This window comes from Ornithorhynchus anatinus, chromosome 4 (assembly GCF_004115215.2).
Source record: "Ornithorhynchus anatinus isolate Pmale09 chromosome 4, mOrnAna1.pri.v4, whole genome shotgun sequence".
Classification (NCBI taxonomy): Eukaryota; Metazoa; Chordata; class Mammalia; order Monotremata; family Ornithorhynchidae; genus Ornithorhynchus; species Ornithorhynchus anatinus.
In genome coordinates this window covers 7,585,776-7,604,037 of record NC_041731.1, presented here as the reverse complement: position 1 = coordinate 7,604,037, position 18,262 = coordinate 7,585,776, and the positions used below count along the sequence as shown (strand labels likewise).

General features: G+C 56.8%; 1 protein-coding gene across 4 annotated transcripts; it reads left to right on the top strand.

The window, feature by feature from the left end:
* The first annotated feature begins 1,786 nt into the window (after positions 1 to 1,786).
* On the top strand, positions 1,787 to 18,197 carry EEF1D (eukaryotic translation elongation factor 1 delta). 4 transcript variants are annotated; one of them, XM_007662164.3, is made up of 10 exons: positions 1,787 to 1,848; positions 4,033 to 5,270; positions 7,793 to 7,916; positions 8,587 to 8,658; positions 14,432 to 14,488; positions 15,777 to 15,876; positions 16,007 to 16,107; positions 16,561 to 16,794; positions 17,553 to 17,747; positions 18,104 to 18,197. In XM_007662164.3, exons 2-10 carry the CDS (start codon positions 4,033 to 4,035, stop codon positions 18,140 to 18,142), a joined length of 2,160 nt encoding a protein of 719 aa, XP_007660354.2. In that variant the 5' UTR covers positions 1,787 to 1,848; the 3' UTR covers positions 18,143 to 18,197. The 4 variants fall into 4 exon arrangements, with proteins under 4 accessions (XP_007660354.2, XP_028918819.1, XP_028918820.1 ...); XM_029062986.1 differs by lacking the exon at positions 14,432 to 14,488; XM_039911685.1 differs by lacking the exon at positions 1,787 to 1,848 and having other exon boundaries at positions 4,018 to 5,270.
* The last annotated feature ends 65 nt before the right edge of the window (positions 18,198 to 18,262 follow it).

Sequence of the window (18,262 nt, the reverse complement as noted above, 5' to 3'; positions counted from 1 at the left end):
CCCCACCCTAAACCTGAGGCATTTTTTAAGTGCTTACTGTGTGCCAAACACTGTACTAAATGCTGGGGTAGCTGTCAGATAATCAGGTCAGATACAATCTACGTCTCACATTGGGCTCACGTAAGAGAGTGAACAGGTTTTGAATCCCCATCCTTCAGATGAGGAAGCTTGAGGCACAGAGAAGTTAAGTGACTTGCTCGAGAGTAACTTGAAATATTTTGTTTCTTCAGTGTGAGTAAAATCCCCCTGTTAAATTGTGAATATTTTGCCCCATTGTCTATTTTCCTCTATCCCTGAAATATACCCAACTTGAGTTAGTCATGCACCTAGTTCTAAGTGGTTGAAGTAGAAAGGAGAAAATTGTTATATGAACAGTAGCCAAGCTCTCTGGGCCTGAAATAACACTTCTTGGACGGATGCCCTTTCTTGAGTCCTGGGCCCTCTGCCTCTCCGCATGTTCCTGTCTCGTTGTTTTTGTTTTTTTATGGGCTCTGGTGTTCTAGACCCAGTAGTTCCTCTAGGCGGTCAGTTCTTGGTGGGCCGGGATCGTTTCTACCCGCTCTGGTATCGTACGCTCCCAACTGCTTAACACAGTGCTCTGCTCACAGGAAATGTTCAATGAATTCATTCATTCATTCAATAGTATTTATTGAGCGCTTACTATGTGCAGAGCACTGTACTAAGTGCTTGGAATGTGCAAATCGGTAACAGATAGAGACCGTCCCTGCCCTTTGACGGGCTTACAGTCTAATCGGGGGAGACGGACAGACAAGAACAATAGAAATAAATAGAATCAAGGGGAATAAAACTGACTGCTCGATGGGTGGAGAGTCGTAGGTGTGGATGCGGCTGTCTGGAGGCAGAGATTCCAGGTAGATTCGGGATGCTCTGATCTTCCCCTCAGGGAAACGTTGGCCTCTTCCAGTGTTCTTCAGTGTATGGTTAAATTACAGACTCATCCCCTCTGTGGACCATAGCCTGCCTCGGTCCTGGAAGAGGGAAGAGTGAACAGCTCCCCTTTACTTGGTACAAGCCTACCTCTAAAGAATAATTTAATGCACTTAATAACAGCCACCAATCCTCCCTACTCATACTCAGTGGAATGAGAGGAGGGTGGATTCGACTGCCTGCATCGGTCCTGGAAGAGGAAAAAGTGAACAGCTCCCCTTACTTGGTACAAGCCTACCTCTAAAGAATAATTTAATGCACTTAATAACTTAATAACAGCCACCAGTCCGCCCTACTCATACTCAGTGGAATGACAGGAGGGTGGATTCGACAGGTGAGCTGCCCTCTTAGCTTCCCATTCTACATTCTCTCTCCCCCTCCCCCCATTTTTTTTGGGTGGGGGGGAGGCAGAACAGCTGGAGTCGCCCTAGCCACTGATGGGCTTAATTTTCTTTTTAATGGTATTTGTTAAGCATTTACTATGTGCCAGGCACTGTAACTAAGTGCTGGGATAGGTACAGGATAAATCAGGTTGGACGCAGGCCGGGTCCCTCGTGGAGCTCAGTTGTAATCCGCATTTTACAGCTGAGGTAACTGGCATAGAGAAGTTAAGTGGCCTGCCCAAGGCAGAGCTGGGTTGAGAACCCGGGTCCTTCTGACTCCCAGGTCCGTGGTCTATCCACTTGGCCACACTGCTTCTCATCTCAATGGTATTTGGGTGCGGAGCACTGTGCTAAGTGCTTGGTAGAGCGCAGTATGATGATATCACACGCTTCTGTGAGATCACAATGAGCCAGGCCTAAGCAAAGCCCTCCTGGGCATTTCCCAGCTTCCCCCCCCCCCCCCCCCCCATCCATCAGTAAACAACTGGACACCCCCGGGTAAAGCTGGACTAAGAAGGTACCGGGGAGGGAAGAATTGGGTTGATCTCGGAAACCAGTTTCCCTTTTCTAGCCTTCTGCTGTCATGTTATTTTTAATGACTTCTCCCTGCCTCGATGAGGATTTTTGGCTGGTGCTTCAGCCGGTCATTAAGCCTTTTCTTACAAACCTGAAGTTAGTATTTATTGAGTGCTTACTGTGTGCAAAGCAACATATGATGCAGCCGAGTTGGTAGGCACGTTCCCTGCCCACAACAAGCTGATAGTGCCATATTGGACATCTTCAACAATTAGATCTGAAAGGGAAGGCAGGTCTTCTATTTTTTAAGTGTAATAAGAGTTTTTACTGACAGAGCCTCTCCCCCACCGCCGGCGAAGCGCACTGTCTTTCCGAGGTGGGCCACCGTTGCCCGGATTTGAGTTGCAGTGGTTCCGTTTTCAAGGCGGACGGGGGACAGCGATGAGCCGAAACGCTTAGCACGGCACTCTGCACGTAGTATGGACTCAATAAATACCATTGATTGTTGATAATTCCCTTTATGTTGTGCTCCTGTGGAACTTGGGTCATCAGAGTGTTTTCTCACCTTTTTTACTCAGTCCCCGCATTTGCTCAGGAGTCCCTCAATTAGCGGTATTTATTTTGGGTCTACTGTGGGCAGAATACTGTGCTAAGTTTACAGATTTACACAGTACGTGTTTAATAAGTGCTTCAGAGTGGGACTGGAACCCAGATGCCCATGCTCCAGAACAGGCCTGCTAACAATTGGGCTGCTTCTGCTCATAGGCATTTCTACTTGAACTTATCCTTTATAAAAGTTACAGATTTCCCAGTAAATATCCCATCGATAAGACCAAGGGCTCATTATTAGAAAGCACAGTGAGATGGACTCTTTAGACCAATTTTTCTTAGTGGATGGAGGTTCAAGATTCGGGGGAGGCAGAAGAGGAGGCCCAGAGAGAAAAAGGCAAATACTCATCAGTAGTTTTGAGTGCCTGTCGTAGGCAGGTGTTTTCTTGTTACCACTACCTGACACCCAAGAGTGGCTTGTCTGCGTAGTACGGTGCTCAGCACAGAGTAAGCACTCAAAAGAGAAGCAGCGGGGCCTAGTGGAGAGAGCGCAAAGTCAGAAGGACTTGGGTTCTAATCCCGGCTCTGCCGGTGGCTTGCTGCGTGACCTCGGGCAAGACACTAAACTTCCCTCTGCCTCGTTTTCCTTAACTGTAAAATGGGGATTAAGACTGAGCCCCATGTGGGACGTGAACCAGCCTGTCCGACCTGATGATCCTGTACCTACCCCAGCTCACAGAAAGAGCTGAACAAATACCATTAAAGATAATTTAATCCCGGCTCCGCCACTTGCTGTGTGACTCTGGGCCAGTCGCTTCACTTCTCTGGGTGTCGGTTACTTTAAAATGAGAATTGAGACTGTGAGCCCCATGCGGGACGGGGACTGTGTCCAACCCGATTCGCTTGAATTCACCCCAGCCTTAGTACAGTGCCTGGCACGTAGTAAGTGTTTAACAAGCACCGTCATTATTATTATCGTTGTGCTCTCCCGAGCGCTTAGTACAGTGCTCTGCACAAGTAATCGATAAAGTCGATTGATAAGCTCCACTAGCCTTTGTTTCAGACCCAGCCTTGACAGGCAGGTGAACAAATGTGTTTGCCCCTTGTTGAAATGAAAACAAAAGATTGAAAGGAGGGAAGGACCTCGATAATATATTCCAGTCTCCCACCCTTAGGTGTTGGGAGTTCTCGAGAAACAGCCCGGCCAGTGGAAAGAACACAGACCCGGGAGTCAGAGGGCCTGGGTTCTAATCCCAGCTCTGCCCCCTGTGTCACTGGGGCAAGTCATTTAACTTCTGTGCCTCGGTTTCCTCGACCGTAAAAATGGGGTTTCAATTCGGAGCCTATTCTCCCTCCTATTTAGGCTGTGAGCCTCATGTGGGACCGGGACCGTTTCCGACTCGTATCTCCCCCAGCGCTTAGTACAGTGCCTGGCACATGGTGAGCACTGAACAGATTCCACCATCCCCACTGTTCGGGACTGGTTCTCTAAGGGAAGGTCGGAGGTTTTCTACCTCCCGGCACCCCAAGGTTTGTGGCTGGTTAAAAGAAGCTCCTTACGTTATCCCCTCGGTGTGTTCGGCTGTGTTGCAACTTCCTTCTTGTGCTTGCCTTTTAATGCTGCACCTCCGGGAAGATGGGGTCAAGGAAGCCCTCTTGCCTGCTGGAGACGGTCTGGGAAGATAAGCGCAAGTACGACGAAGCGGAGCGGCGCCACTACGAACGCGAGGCCGCGCAGGCGGCCGCCGAGGCCTCGCCTCCCCCCGCGTCGCCGAACGGTCTCAGCCGGGAGGAGTCCGGGGACGACGGCGGGCAGGACTCCCGGAGGGCCCCGGTGGGGGACCGGAAGCAGAAGAAGAGGAAGCGTTCGCCCAGGCACAAGAGCCCCGGCCTGGATTTTGCCCTCGTGGGCCTGTCGGCGGACCACGTCTGGTTTGACAAGCCGCTCTTCGACCGGGCCGAGCGGGCTTACCGGGCGATGCTCGCCGACGTGCTGGCGGGCGAGGGTCCCGAGGCGGGGGCCGCCGAGCCGCCCCCCGACTCGGGGCCCCGGCCGGAGGGGCAGGCGTCCGCCCCGGCGGGTACCCCCTGCGCCCACGGCAACCGGACGGCCTGCCACCACGTGGTCCGCGGCGTCTGGCTCAATAAGTTTTACTTCGACCGGGCCGAGAGGGCGTTCGTAGAACGCTCCCAGGTGTTGGCCCCTCCCCGGCCCCTGGACCTCCCCGCCCTGCCGCTGCCGGAGGCCCACCCGGCCAGCGGGTGGGGGACCCCGGATGAAGGGTATATAACCGCCGTGCCCACCCCGGCCGCGGCGGGGCTGCCCCCGGTCGGGGAGGACCCCCCGGCCGGAGGGTCCCCCTCGGCTCTCGGTTGGCCCGGTCCCTCCAGCCCGCCGGCCAACGGCAAACCCCGGCTGGCCGGCCTCCGGGCGCTGATGGCCGAGGTGTGGTTGGCGAAGCCCCGGTTCGACAATGCCGAGCGCCGCTTCTACGAGGCCATGTTCGACGGCCACCCGCCGGGGAAGGTGAGACTGCAGGAGCGGGAGGGCCCACGGGACGCAGCCCGGCGGGGACGGAAGGAGAGGCGGAACCGCAACGCCACCGGCAAGAGGCCCGGGCCCAAGCGGGCCGAGCTCTGCGGTCCCGAGGAGGCCGGCTCCCCTCCGCCCCCCTGCCGCTCCCCGCGCGAGGACAGCGAGCCGCGCTGGCCCGGCGAGCCGCCCCTCGGCGGCCCCGGGTCCCGCCACCGAGCCGTCAGAACCCTCCGGACGGCTCGCCCGGCCCGGGCCCGGGCAGCCCCGCCGTCCGCCTCGGCGCCCGGCGCCCTCCTCGACGCCCGCGACCCCCACTCCGTTTCTGCAATCGAACCAAAGTAGGAAAAGCTTTCTCTGTGATCACCGATCCCCCCGAACCTGGTTCCCGGTGGCGGTTCCGCGGTGCGGGCCGACGAATGGCGGGGGGAGGCGGAGGGGAGAGGGAGAGAGTTGCGGGGGAAAGGGACGCGGCGGGTCCCGAGGCTCCTCTGCTCTCTCTGGCCAGCTGTTGCTCATTGCGGGCAGGGAAACTCTCCAGAAACTTTCTAACCTGTGCTAGGTGGTGGGCAGTAGCGAAACAGGGAGAGGAGGGGCGGCGTGGGGGATGACATAATGTAATACTGCAATGCAGTGACTCCTTACGATGTCTGCTATTTATCGGTCCTTCGGTGATCTCTCTCGTGCCGCTAATTGCCCTCGGGAGGTTGAAAATGCTCAGACCGCCCTAGTCGGGTGAGTACAGGGCAGGATTTCTGCCGGGCTTCTTCCCCCTCCGCCCCCCGCCTGCTCTCTCCCGTCCCAGCTCCCCCACGGCTCAGGGCCCTGGTAAGTTTGCCTGGTGCGTGGTCCTGGCACAGGCCCCCGGCTTGCCCAGGGAAGGAGTTGGGTGGGTTTAGAGCCACGAGCAGGAGGGTTGCGGGGAGAGGAAGGGGAGGCAGGACGCACGCCGAACACCTGCTTGGTTCTCTCTGAGGGAGAGACGGGACCTTGCTGGTTCTGCGGTAGTGGTTGTCAAAAGCCTGCAAAATTGGTATCGTGTCGCGTGCAGGGCAGGCTTTCGGGGAAAATTTCCTTTTATGTAATACAGTACCAACATTCCCGCTGCCGTTCTCCGCTGGCGAGGAGCGAAGTGCAAACTTTCCCAAGGAGAGTGTTTGCCGAGCTGTCGTTGGCTTAGTTGCCGTCCACAATGGGGTGCGGTACGGGAGCTGGGGTCCCGGGCCTTTTGCGAGCTCAGGGTCCGAAGGGTAAGGAGGGTGTGTGGGATTCGGACGGGGCTACGGCCGAACGACAAGGTTTTATCGGATCTTATCCTCGTTCTCGGCGCACGGGGCTTGTGGCGATCCAGGGGGATGGTATTGAGGAGCGGAAGAGGAACGCAGAGCTCTTGGATTAAAGGGAGCTCGTGGGGCGAGTTAAGCACTTGTAAAGTGATCCGAGTGCAGTGACGGCTTTTAGCTTGGTGTCCCTCTACTTGGGGCTCTTTATACGAGGACCTGGCCCTCGAGGGGCTGCTAGTGTATTTTTTTTTTTTTACTCCTGCTTCTGCGCCACCCTTGCCGTGGGCCTCGTTCGAACCTCCCGGGTTTCCTTCCTGGTGGGATCGGGCAGCTTGGCTGGATGGGGAGTCGCTGGGAAGAACTCCGTGGGTTGTCGAGTCTGCGGGGTCTGGATAGCCACAGGATTCTTGAGACTCCCCGCTTCGTGGTGTTCAGTCAGGTGCCGGGAGGGCAGCCATTTTGACCCACAGAGTGGTTCCCGACTCACTTTGAGCCGTCTGTGGATACATTTCCCTCGTCCGGTCTCAGGATTCTGGTGTGCCGTGGGGTTACTCTGGGCTGGGACGGAGCCAGGCGGGAGCTGCCGTGGGCGGAAGCCACTGGCTCGCTCCACCCAGATCTGGCCCTCGGGTTGGGTTCGATCGTTTAGGCCGTATTCTACCCGCTCCGGTAATAGGCCTGTAACCCTGCGTCGCAGACCGGTTCCCGCAGGGTCCCGGGAGGCTCTTCGATCTCTTCCCTCTGGCCCCATTCTCTTCACTTTGACGAAGTCAACTTCAGAGAAGATGCTGATAAATTTGACCCGTGCCTTTTTGCTCCCGATGCCCCTGGTGCCCCCTCTCCTCCCCCCCCGCCCTGCGAGGCACCGTGAGGGCCCCGAGTGGGCGGTTGGCCTCGACCGCTTTTTGGTTGGGTGTTTCCAGTTCTCACTGATGCTAGAGTTCTGGGCCCAGAGCACATGGGGCAATCTCAGAGATGTGGAATATGGAGTTGTTGGATCAAGTACTTCCAATTTAGAAGGCCCTTACGAAGCCAATCTGTCTCCTGGTCCCCGAGCAGACCAAATGTGACTGAATGGGTGGCAAAGGGAGCATTGAGCTCAGTGGTTTGAAGTGACTTCTTATGGGGCCTCCCTCCCTGGCACTTGGCTCTGTTTTAACCTGTGCCGCAGCCAGCGGGTGGGGACTAGTAGAGTCCGGGGAGCCCGAAGGCCCTGGGGTGGATATTGAGTAGGCACCGTCTTACGAAGCGGTAAACGAAGCTGCCAGGGTGGAATTTCTAGGCTTGGTCAGCCTCCGGGCAGAGGCAGACCAGTTTGGCCACAGCACAGCCGGCGATGTCCTCAGTTCACCCATGAGTTCCCATTGTCCGCGGTGCGGGAAGCAGGGCAGATGTTCCGGGTGCTTGCCCTGATATTCTAATAGGATCTTATTGCTTGTAAGGGGCTTAACAGGACAGGGAAGTTAAAGGGCCTGGGCTTGGGTAGAGAGGCTCGCGGGCAAGGTAGTTCCCAGCAGATCTGGGAGCCAGCGTCTCTCCTCTTGCCCTTGGTGCTGACGTCTCGCCTTCCTCTTCTGCAGAAAAATGGCGACCAACTTCCTGATGCAAGAGAAGATCTGGTTTGACAAATTCAAGTATGACGAAGCCGAGAGAAAGTTCTACGAGCAGGTGAATGGGCCGGTCAACAGCTCTTCCTGCCCCCAGGTAATGACCGAGGGGAAGGTGGGAGCCAGTGGGGGAACGCTCAGAGCCCACCCATCCCCTCTGGGACCGGTAAATCCGCTTCTTCCCCTCGGCACTGGGAAGTTTCAGACTTCCCGAGTAGCGGGATCTGTTTGCTGCTTCTGCCGCCCCTGTGTGTGTCTTTGTCTCGCTGACGGCCGAGTCGGTGTGGTTGAGTGACACGCCCCCCCCCGGAGCGTCCGCGATACCTGGAGCCGGGCGGGATGATAACGTTTCTAGGTGGTTTCCGACCTGCCAACATTGAAAGGCAGCGAAGAAGCAACCACGGCAGAGGAAGGAGTGTGTGAGGGGCCAGATGCAGTTGAGGAAACAGAAATTGTCCAGCTGCCTTCAGGTACTGGGCTCGTTTGCCATCTGGGTCATCAGGTCCTGTCCAGGTGCTATTGCGTGAAACTGATCGACTCTGCCCGGTGGCACTACGTGGGAAGGTGGCTTTCTGAATCCTTAAGACTAACCAGCGAAGGGCAGACGGATCCCCTTTTTCTGCTGCTGCTTCCCACCGAGCAATTTCTCATGTAACTTTTTCTCTTTCTAGAGTTCTTGATTTTTTTTTCCCCTCTCCCCCCCCACCAAATTAAAAAAAACAAACAGAAAAAAAAAATTTTTGTGGTTCTTTCTGCACTGTCTGCAGGAGAACGGAGCCAGCACGATCCTCCGCGACATTGCCAGAGCCAGAGAGAATATCCAGAAATCCCTGGCCGGAGTGAGTACCTGGAACGCCCTGACCAGTTGGCCACCCGCAGTCATTTTTGCCGGAGCGTCCCCCTGTCCCCCCGCTCCCTCTCTGGGGTGGGGGCTGCGGGGCCTCCGTAGTCTGTGCGGTTGACCCGTTTGCTGATTTTTTATTTTTTTTAACCCACCCCCCGCCTTCCCTCCCTCTCTCTGGCATTTGAGAAAGGACAAGGTGTGCAGTGCTGTGTACCTCTGAGGAGTCTGGCAGATTCTCCCCGGCTCCGCTTATAGCAGTCTCATTTGTTCAGACAGACCTGTCCCCTTGCCGTCAGCCGGGAGCAGAGAGGCACGAGGTTTTCCAGGCTTTGTAAAGACCCTCGGCCTTGTAGACGGGCCCCCTCCCTCCTCGGCTTTTCCGAGCGGACGGTCACCGGCCTCGACGGGCTGACTCGAACGGATGAAGTTCCTCACCGGTCGCCCGGTTGAGTCTTTCTGGGGTGGGGGCTTGGAGCGGGGCTGGGCCTGGTTTCCAGGGTACACAGAGCTGCTGCCTTCTCTGTCCTGCTTGCTTCCTGCCGGGGGATGTGCATAGAAATGGAGCCTTCAGTCCGCTGCACCCAGGGGGTGGGTCTGGGCCGGCTGAAAGAAAGCTTTTGTCTTCTCCCTCCATGGGGCCTCCCGCTTCCCCACCGCCCTGCAGCAGGGCCCACGCTAGCTGTACTGACTCCATCGGGCCGGCTGTTGCGAGCAACCGTTTACGTAAGGACCTGGGGTAGCCCTCTGAGCCACGGTCTAGATGCGTCCCAACAGAAGGCCCTCTGGGGGCTCACAAGCTCGGCCGGCCCAGATATCCACGATCGAGGAGAGGGGTTTGGGGGCGAGAGTGGGTCTCGGCCATTGCCCGGTGATGCCGGTGGAGCTTGAGGAGCTGGGACAGGTTAGGTGGGATGTAGCCACGTTACTGGGGCCGAGGAGATCTCGGGTTGGATCTCAGAAGGGACCCCGAGAACCGGTTCGGACTGGACATAGGAGCCGGCCGTCTTCCTGACGATAATTGTGGTATTTGTCGAGCGCTTACGTGCCTTAGGTTGCACTAAGCACCGGGGTAGATACGAGGCCATCAGGTCGGCCACGGTCTCCGTCCCAGTCGCGATTCCCAGTCTCAGCGGAAGGGAGGATAGACGTCGAATCCTCATTTTAACTGATAAGGAAACGGAGGCCCCGAGAAGCGAAGTGACTTGCCCTGGGTCACAGAGCAGGGATGTGTTGGAGCTGGGCATAGAACTCGAGTCTTTTGGCTCCCGGCCCCGTGCTCCTTCCACTTGGCCAGGCTGCGTCTCACGGGTTTCTCCTTTGGCTCCTGGTTTTCCCCGAGCTACCCTCTAAGTCTGGCTGCCTTGGAGCCAACTGACTAGTTTGCGCTCCGTGAGTTAGACCTGGACCTGGAGACCCACCGACCCTTCTCCGTCGAGGCACTTCGATTAGGTGGCCATCAGCTTACCTCTTGGTGGCGAGAGACCTCGGGGTTTCCGGGCTTCGCTCTGAGAGGAGGAGGTCGTTTAAGTATCAGGCTCTTCATCTCCCGCCCACTCCCCTGCCAGCTGTGATTCAGAGTCGAGACAGCCCCAGCGAAGACTCGCTGCCGAACCCCATTTGTCCTAAAATGGAAAAGGCTTTTAGGTTCCCGGGCGTGAGGGGCAAAGGCTTTGGAAACCCGAAACGTGAGGCCTAGAACGGTTCACAGGTGCAGCAGGTCAGGAAGGACGGAGGTGTAATCTTGCCTCTCCCTGTCACTGACTGTGGATTCGGCGGACCTGCCAATTCGGGGAGCGGGAGGTCAAACTCAAGTCTGTTCAGCTCTTCTCTCTGCAAAGAAAATGGAAATCTCTGCCCCTCTGGAAGGTTGCTGGAAATTGGGCCGGTGCAGCACCTTGGGAGTAGCGGGGGCCCTGAAGGCAGCCACATTTGTCTGCACATGCCTCTTCTTTCTGCTCCGCTTTGCCGCTCAGCTCCCCCTGACCCCACTCCTGTTGGGAACTAACTGCCTTCTGTGCCGTGCCTGGTCTGGGGGGGGGTGGGTGGGGGCGGCCGGGAAGAGGGAAGGAGGGTCCTGGTGTTTCCCAAGCAGGAAGAAGCAACCGATTCTCCCTCTCGTGCAAACGGCCGAGGAGGAGGAGATCAAGTGAGCAGCTATCATAGGTCAGGCGGGGGACGGGGGCGTTTCCGAACTTCGGGATAGTCCCGAGGTAGAGATCTGAGGCATCTCCCCTCCTGCCATCTTACTCCGCCTCGGTAGAGTGAAGTCGGGAGGCGGTCCGACTTCAGATAATTCCACAGCTGCTCCCGGTCTTTTTCAGTTAGATTTGAAGCTCCAGAAGCGGTCTGGGAGAGCGGCCTCCTGGAGCCCTGTGTGGGGATGTGGTGTCCAGATGGCCGCAGTCGCTCTGCTCCTCCCCCTGGGGCCGTAGCATCCGCTCGGGTTTTGGATTTTCCGCTAACCCCTTCCCGAGCTCTCTCCGTAGACGACCTGAGAACTCCTATTGATGCTTTTTCTCGTGAGGACAGAAACAGCCACACCACACGGAGGGGATGTGTGTGTGCGTGTTTTGGCTGTTTTGCATGTGTCTGTCCCCAGAGGGTGTGGATGTGTGTGTCCGCCTGACCCAGCCCCCTGCGACAGTTTCGTGTGTTGAAAGCAGTAGGGAGTGTGTGAAGGCGCTGTGTCTGATTCTGAATATCTAATTCCAGAGTAGCCTTACACTGATTGCTTTTGTTGCAAAACCTGGGGGGAGGGGGGGTAAGGGGCAGTGGCTTGTTTGCCCAGAGAGTGTGGGGGGAGAAATGCCCCGTGAAGCGTGATGCATGAGGGCATGTGGACATTAATGACCTCTGTCGTGATTTGGCATGGAGAGCCCAGAGGCGTGTACATGATTTTGGCAGTCTACTTTGGACAGCCCTGAACTGGCCACTGAGAAAAGGACAGAGAGAAATGACGTGGTCCCTGCCCTCGGACCCAGTAGTCTGGTTGGGGACATGGTATATACCTACAGTTGTAGATGACAGAAGTGGGGAAGGTGATAAGTTACGGAAGAGCACAGATGCCGTAAGCCTTGTTTATAGGGTCGGGGCGAGGCCCGAGAAATCAGTGAGACCAGAATTAGGCAGGCTAAGTCTGGAAAGGCTTCCCGGAAGAAGTGACCCTTTATAAATGATCCCTGAGGCATTTGGGGGAGATAAGCCAGATCAGACCTGAGATCGCCAGGGGAGGGACCTCGGAAAACTGTCCTCATTCCCTGCAGTGAGCAGTCTGAGAGATTAGGGGTGATTACTCGAAGGCCTAACGGATAGAGCCCGGGCCTGGGAGTCGGAAGGACCTGGCTTGTAATTCTGGCTCCGCCGCACGTCTGCTGTGTGACCTCGGGCAAGTCACTTTACTTCTCTGGGCCTCAGTTACCTCATCTGTAAAATGGGGCTTAGGACAGGGACCCCGTCCAACATGAAAACCTTGTGTCTGCCCCAACACTTAGTACGGTGCCTTGCAAATAGTAAATGCCTAACAGAAGCCATTTTTTTTAAAGCCTCTTTCCTCTGTCAGGAGTTTCAGGCAGGGTTTAGTGATTCAGAACGAATGGCCACTCATCCCTTCGTCTCCCGTCAGCCGTTCCGTTAGGTTGGGGCCGGGGAGACTTCGGCCTCTGTGTTCACCGTGTCGTTTGGCGTGCCTTTGCGCTGGACCCTGGAAGTTTGTCCCCGGGGGAAAACCAGCCAGGATCACTTCCCCTCAGACAACTACTGTAGAGGATCGGTGCAGAGTCTACATCTTGGGGAAACCCCGGGGTTCCGGTGCTCTGACTCTCCCTCTACCTTCTCCAGACCCACCTAGGATTCCTCTCGTCGGCTTGACGTCCCGGTTCCTCTCCCGCGGCCGACCTTGACCGAGGCGACTAAATGCCAGGGGTCCGCCCGAGACTCCGCCTGTGCAGGGTGCGCTGGCCGCTGGTGCAGCCTCAGGGCTCCGGAAAGGAGGGCCACCAGGGCTCAGCCCTGACTGCCCATACTGGCCACGTGGTTGTACAGGAGGAGATATATCCTACACCTCAATACCGTTGATTTGATTAATTGGTGGAGGGGTGTAGACCACAGGAGGCTGGTGGGGGGGCCTTAAAGGGCAGTTCTAATCGGTGGAGCCTGTTAGGTGCCTCTGCACCGGACCCGGGGCGCTGCAGCGAAGGGGAGAAATTGTCGGGGAGGCAAGCGGGCGGTTAGCGAGGGCTTGATGTTGTAGGTGAGCCACGTATTCTATTTGTGGATGACGAAGTGGGCTGCAGCTGCTGCCTGGGGGCTGCTTGACCCCACACCCTCAGAGGGGAGCAGTTTCTGACATCCCGCTGCACATCAGTCCTTTTCTCTACGGTGCCTGGCACATAGTAAGCCCTTAACAAATACCGTTATTATCATTATTATTAGTATTTCTGAAGCACCACCCCACCACCATCCGGCAAAATCGCTAGTAGCAAAGAACACAGCCTCTAATGAATCCCAAACCTGTCCTTATTCCTCCCACAAATTAACACGCTTCCCTACCCTTTCCTCCACCGACCCCGGTTCATTGGCCCCTCTCCAAATCACCCCGGTCCCTCCCTCCCTGGGATTCCCCGGGCACAGGGGCCTTTGAAGTTAAAGTTCAATGCTCTGGATTACTCTGTTACTGGCTCTGCTCCAGTCAGCAGCGCCTGCAAATTGCTTGTAGTTCCTGGGTGGTTCTTTTTTCCCCCGATCTGTCAGCCGATCACAGCTTGCCGTGTAACACTAAGTTTAAAAAGTTTTAAAACAGAGAAAGATAAGCCACCCCAGGTGGGGCCAGTGAAGATGAAGTGTTGTTTTTTGTTACTTGTTGTTTGTTTTTGTTTTATTGTTGGGGGTTGTTTGGGGCTTTTTATTTTTGATTTTTTGGGAGAGTTTTTTGTTTTTTTGTCTTCGGCTAATAGTATTTGTTAAGCGCTTAGGATCCGGGTCCAGTACGGAGTGCTGGGGTAAATACAGACTGGGCACAGTCTCCATCCCACGGAGCACTCAGTCTTAATCCCCGGTTTTCAGATGAGGTAACTGAGGCACAGAGAAGAGCACAGGAGCCAGAGAGAGTGGAATATCAAAGAGCTGTGGGGTGAGGGGAGAGCTTGTGGAGGGGGGAAAGATGGGACTTGCCCGGTCTTCAGGGGAGCGGCGGGGGTATCGATATGGCTTCACCCCCGTGGCAGATTTGCCATGAACTAAATGGAGTAGGCGAATCTACCAACTAAGTTATACTGTACTCTCCCAATCACTTAATACAGTGCTCCGTACCCAGTAAACGCTCAGTAAATACGATTAATGGCCCCGCTCCCGGGAGCCAGCCGAGCTCCGCGTGTGCGGTCGGGGGAGAGAGCTGGGGCGAGTTTCCGAAGAGGGGAGAAGGACGGTTCGGTCGCTGCCTGGGAGAGTGGCTTCCCTGACTCCACCTGGGCCACGTTAAGGCCTCTTTGGAAGGTTCCCTCGTGTTGCCAGCTGCGCCCTCCCCCGGGGAAGAGACCGCATCTGGGTTCTCGGACCGGCGGCGATGTCACGGGCATTTGGGCATTTAGATGGAGCAGGACCGGCAGTCGGCATTTTGTCCCCCTCCCTTCTCCAGCCACGTCCTCGTGGTCTCCTGTGCATGCTGTGTAGATCAGTGATATCCCCTGCATGAGCACGTGGCCCACTTCTCTCTCTCTCCCATTTTGCTCACTCATCAACCTTTCTTCCACTCCCACCCTCCCCCTTTCCAGCTCAAGACGGTTCTGCAGAGCCCCCCCGAGACCCCGAGCCAGGCAGCCGCGGGTGCAGTAAGTCCTTCCGGGGACGAAGGAAATGGGGGCCCCTGGGGTGGGCCAGCCAACCCTGTGTCCTCAAGTCCTGGTCAAGCCGGGAACACAAGCCGGGTTCCCGAGCCCAAGTTACGCCCCCATCCCCCCGGTTGGCTGCCCGGTCCCCCGTATCCTGATTTTTTGTTTTTGCTGACAGAGCCAGTGGTGCAGTTGAACGTTGAATCAGTCCAGATTTAGGGACAGATAGGAGGGGGCGAGGAATTTAGACCCAAATTATGAAGGGCTAGATTGGCAGGCAAAGCCTCGATGGGCAGACTGCCCCGAGGCCTCGGATTCGATTCCGAGCCTCGTCGTCGATTTGGAGGGAAAAGCCACCTGCCGTCTCTGCGCCCCAAGGGGGCCGTGTGAGACACGGTGCTTCGGAGCTGGGCTTCCTCTGTCCCGTTCTGAGCTTTGGGGTGAACTCAACTCATCTCCCTCAGCTTCAGGTCTGCCCTCCTCGGGCGTTATTTCCACCTCTCCCGAGGGGTTGGGATTTAACGATCACTTACCCTAATAGGGCCGAACTTGCGGGATTTTCTCCCTTCTCACGGTCTCGGTGGGCAGCTCCCGGTGACCTGCTTCACCGTCACCTCAGCGAGCGTGGAAGGAAGAGACCGAGATCCCAGGTGGCCCCGCCAGCCTCGGGGAGGCCAAGTTTCCGTAGACTTTAGAGAAGTCTTAGGGTGTTGTGCTGGACTCGGGATGCGGTTTCCCTTTCCTCCCTTGGGCCGGCCCCCAGGGGAGGGCAGCTGAGGTCCCTGTGCTCAGGGGGCTCCCAGTTTGTAACGAGAAACCATCCTTGTGCGTGTGCACGTACACACGCACACAATGAAGCAAGCAGAGCGGTGGCAGGAGGTTGTCGAGGAGGTCACGGATTGTGCCGGGAGATTAGAGAAGCGATTTCCAGCCCCCTCTCCTTGCCTGAGCCCAGATGGAGGGGCAGATCCCCAAGGTGTTTTACTTTGAGCAAGTTGATGAAGATTTCTAGATGTTGTCGGGGCAACCACGCTGGACCCGGGAAACCGGCCTATTTTGGACTCTGAGATACCGTGGGGCGGGGGGCAGCCCTGCCAGCGGAGCTTTCCGGAACTTGAGAAAAAATGATCTCTCACTCCTCTCGCTCCGCCACCCTCCCTCCATGGCACTGGAGTTTTCTCTTCCTCCCCTCTGCCAGCCAGCTTTCCTATTTTCCTCTCCTGCCTCTCTCCTAACCAGTGCCGGGATGGCCAAGTGGATGGCTCACTGGGCTCTCGCTTTGTTCCAGAGTGCGGCTGCCGGCTCCGCCACTGGCCCCAGCGGGGACCACAACGAACTGGTGAGCAGGATCGCCAGCCTGGAGGTGGACAACCAGAGTCTTCGCGGTGGTGAGAAGGGCCCGCGCGAAAGTCGCGCGGGGAGGGCGGGAAGGGGCAAATACTGGGGTGGGGGGGTGGGCTCTGAGGCCGAGCTACTGGTAGACACTGAAACTTTTGCCCTCTCGCCGCTCCAACTCAGTTATTCGGGACCTGCAGCTGGCGATGGCCAAGCTGGAAACAAGGCTGAGCACTTTGGAGAAAAGCTCTCCCTCCCACCGTTCCCCAGCCCCCCAGACCCAGGTGAGCCCCTCCAGGACCCGCGTTTTCTCCCCTTCCTCCCCTGCCCGAATTTCTGAGTCGATTTGGGCGTTGGGTATGGCGGAGCGTCAGCGCGGCGCCCGTAATAATGATAGTAATAGTTGTGATATTTAAGTGCTGACTTAGGTACCAAGCACCGGGGTGGATACAATTAAACGGGTTGGAGACGGTCCCTGTCCCACGTGGGGCTCACAGTCTTAATCCCCGTTTTACAGATGAGGTCACTGAGAGCACAGAGAAGTGAAGTGCCTTGCCCAGGGTCACACAGCAGACGTGCGGCAGAGCCGGGATTAGAACCTAGGTCCTCTCAGGCCCACGTTCTTTCCACGAGGCCACGCTGCTTCCCTTAGCCCCTGGGCTGCCGTCCTTCCCTCCAGGGTCAGCGTCCGGGTGGATCGCTAATGGCCGCGGGCCCCTTCCTTCTCTTCCCCTCAGCACGTGTCTCCCATGCGGAAAGTGGAGCCACCAGCCAGGGCCCCCGCCCCTAAGGCGGCCACCCCGGCGGAGGACGACGAGGACGATGAGATCGACCTGTTCGGCAGCGACGACGAGGAGGAGGACAAAGAAGCGGCCCGGCTGCGGGAGGAGCGGCTGCGGCAGTATGCCGAGAAGAAGTCCAAGAAGCCCGGCCTCATCGCCAAGTCCTCCATCCTCCTGGATGTGAAGCCGGTGAGCGACAGCCCGGCCCCGGCAGCTCCGGGGACGGGCGGCGGGGAGCCTCAAGAAGGCCGGTCGACCTTACCTGATCTTCCAGTCCCATCCTTCACCGCTTCAATTTCGAGTCCTTCCTAAATCCTTTTCATCAGGTGCTTGGGGTCGCTCTTGGAGAGCCAGCCTGGTCCTTGCCCTCCAGGAGTTCCCCATCCGTAAAGGCAGAACAGACAGACACACACACAGTCCCCATCTATGTGGAGAGAGTAATGACCGAGTCAGAGCTGTCGGAATGAGCCACGGATGAACGCTACGCCGTTCTGGGTCAGACCGCCCTAGTAGTCTTTGATGGTGGTGCCGGAGAATATACGGAGGAATAAAACGATTGACCTATTGGCTTCGATCTTTCCGGCTTTGGAAAAGAAGGGTAGGATCATCGAAGCTCTCCAGAAGAGGTGTCGTGGGGCTGTGACTCGACAAGTCGAGCGGTAGCGAGGAGATGCGTATAGGGTCTTGGTCTAGAGCATTTAGGGGACTTGAAGTATGGTGATTCCTTTTCCAAGTTGCAGGGGAAGGCTGAATCCTGAAGGTGGTGAAGGACTTAGTCGTGAGCAAGTCTTTGCTGTGCAGAGAGCAGAGCAGGTCAAATGGGAGTACCTAGCCCGCTTTTCAGGGTGGCTTGGGGGACAGTCATTTTCTCAGATTTCCCAAGGTGAAATCTGGGTCTCGGGACCATCTGCTCCCTCCAAGCCTAACCCTCCCTCTTCCCTCCCCAGTGGGATGACGAGACGGATATGGCCAAGATGGAGGAGTGCGTTCGCTCCGTCCAGCTGGACGGCCTGGTGTGGGGGGGCTCGAAGCTGGTTCCCGTGGGCTACGGCATCAAGAAGCTGCAGATCCAGTGTGTGGTGGAGGACGACAAGGTGGGCACAGACATCCTGGAGGAGGAGATCACCAAGTTCGAAGACTACGTGAGTCCCCGTCCCGTGTCGTGATTTAGGGAGGCGTGCTTCCGTCTCAGCCGGCCGACTGGCGGGAGAGGGAAGAGAGGGTTCCGGAAGGCGCGGGTGCCTTGGGAAGTAGACGAGGTAGATGGGGGAAGAGTTCCTAGAGGAGGTGGCCTTGAGCTTGCTGTAAAAAAAAATGGTGGAGGGGGAAATGTTTGGGTGCTGTTGGCTTGAGTTGGCTTTATCTCTAGGTCGGGGCGTGAATTAGTTATCGGGGATTGGGGGGCTAAAGGTGCGGGGGGCACACCTGGGCCGAAGGAAAGTGAGAGGAGACTTTGCCTCTGCCCAACCCCTGTAATCGGACCGAATTCTCTTTCCAGGTTCAAAGTGTCGACATTGCCGCTTTCAACAAGATCTAAGTGCTCCCGAAACCTGTGTGGAAACAAATGAATAAAGAGCCCAGCTTGGAGCATGTGCCAGTGGACACCTTTTTGTTCGGGGGCTCGGGAGGAGGGATTGGGGGGTCATCACTTCTGACG

Bases quoted from the DNA above. Each gene is read 5' to 3' on its own strand.
- EEF1D (XM_007662164.3), top strand. From the start codon at position 4,033: ATGGGGTCAAGGAAGCCCTCTTGCCTGCTGGAGACGGTCTGGGAAGAT. The intron at 16,795-17,552 runs GTGAGCGACAGC...TTCCCTCCCCAG, and splicing joins TCCTCCTGGATGTGAAGCCG to TGGGATGACGAGACGGATAT. The intron at 17,748-18,103 runs GTGAGTCCCCGT...TTCTCTTTCCAG, and splicing joins TCACCAAGTTCGAAGACTAC to GTTCAAAGTGTCGACATTGC.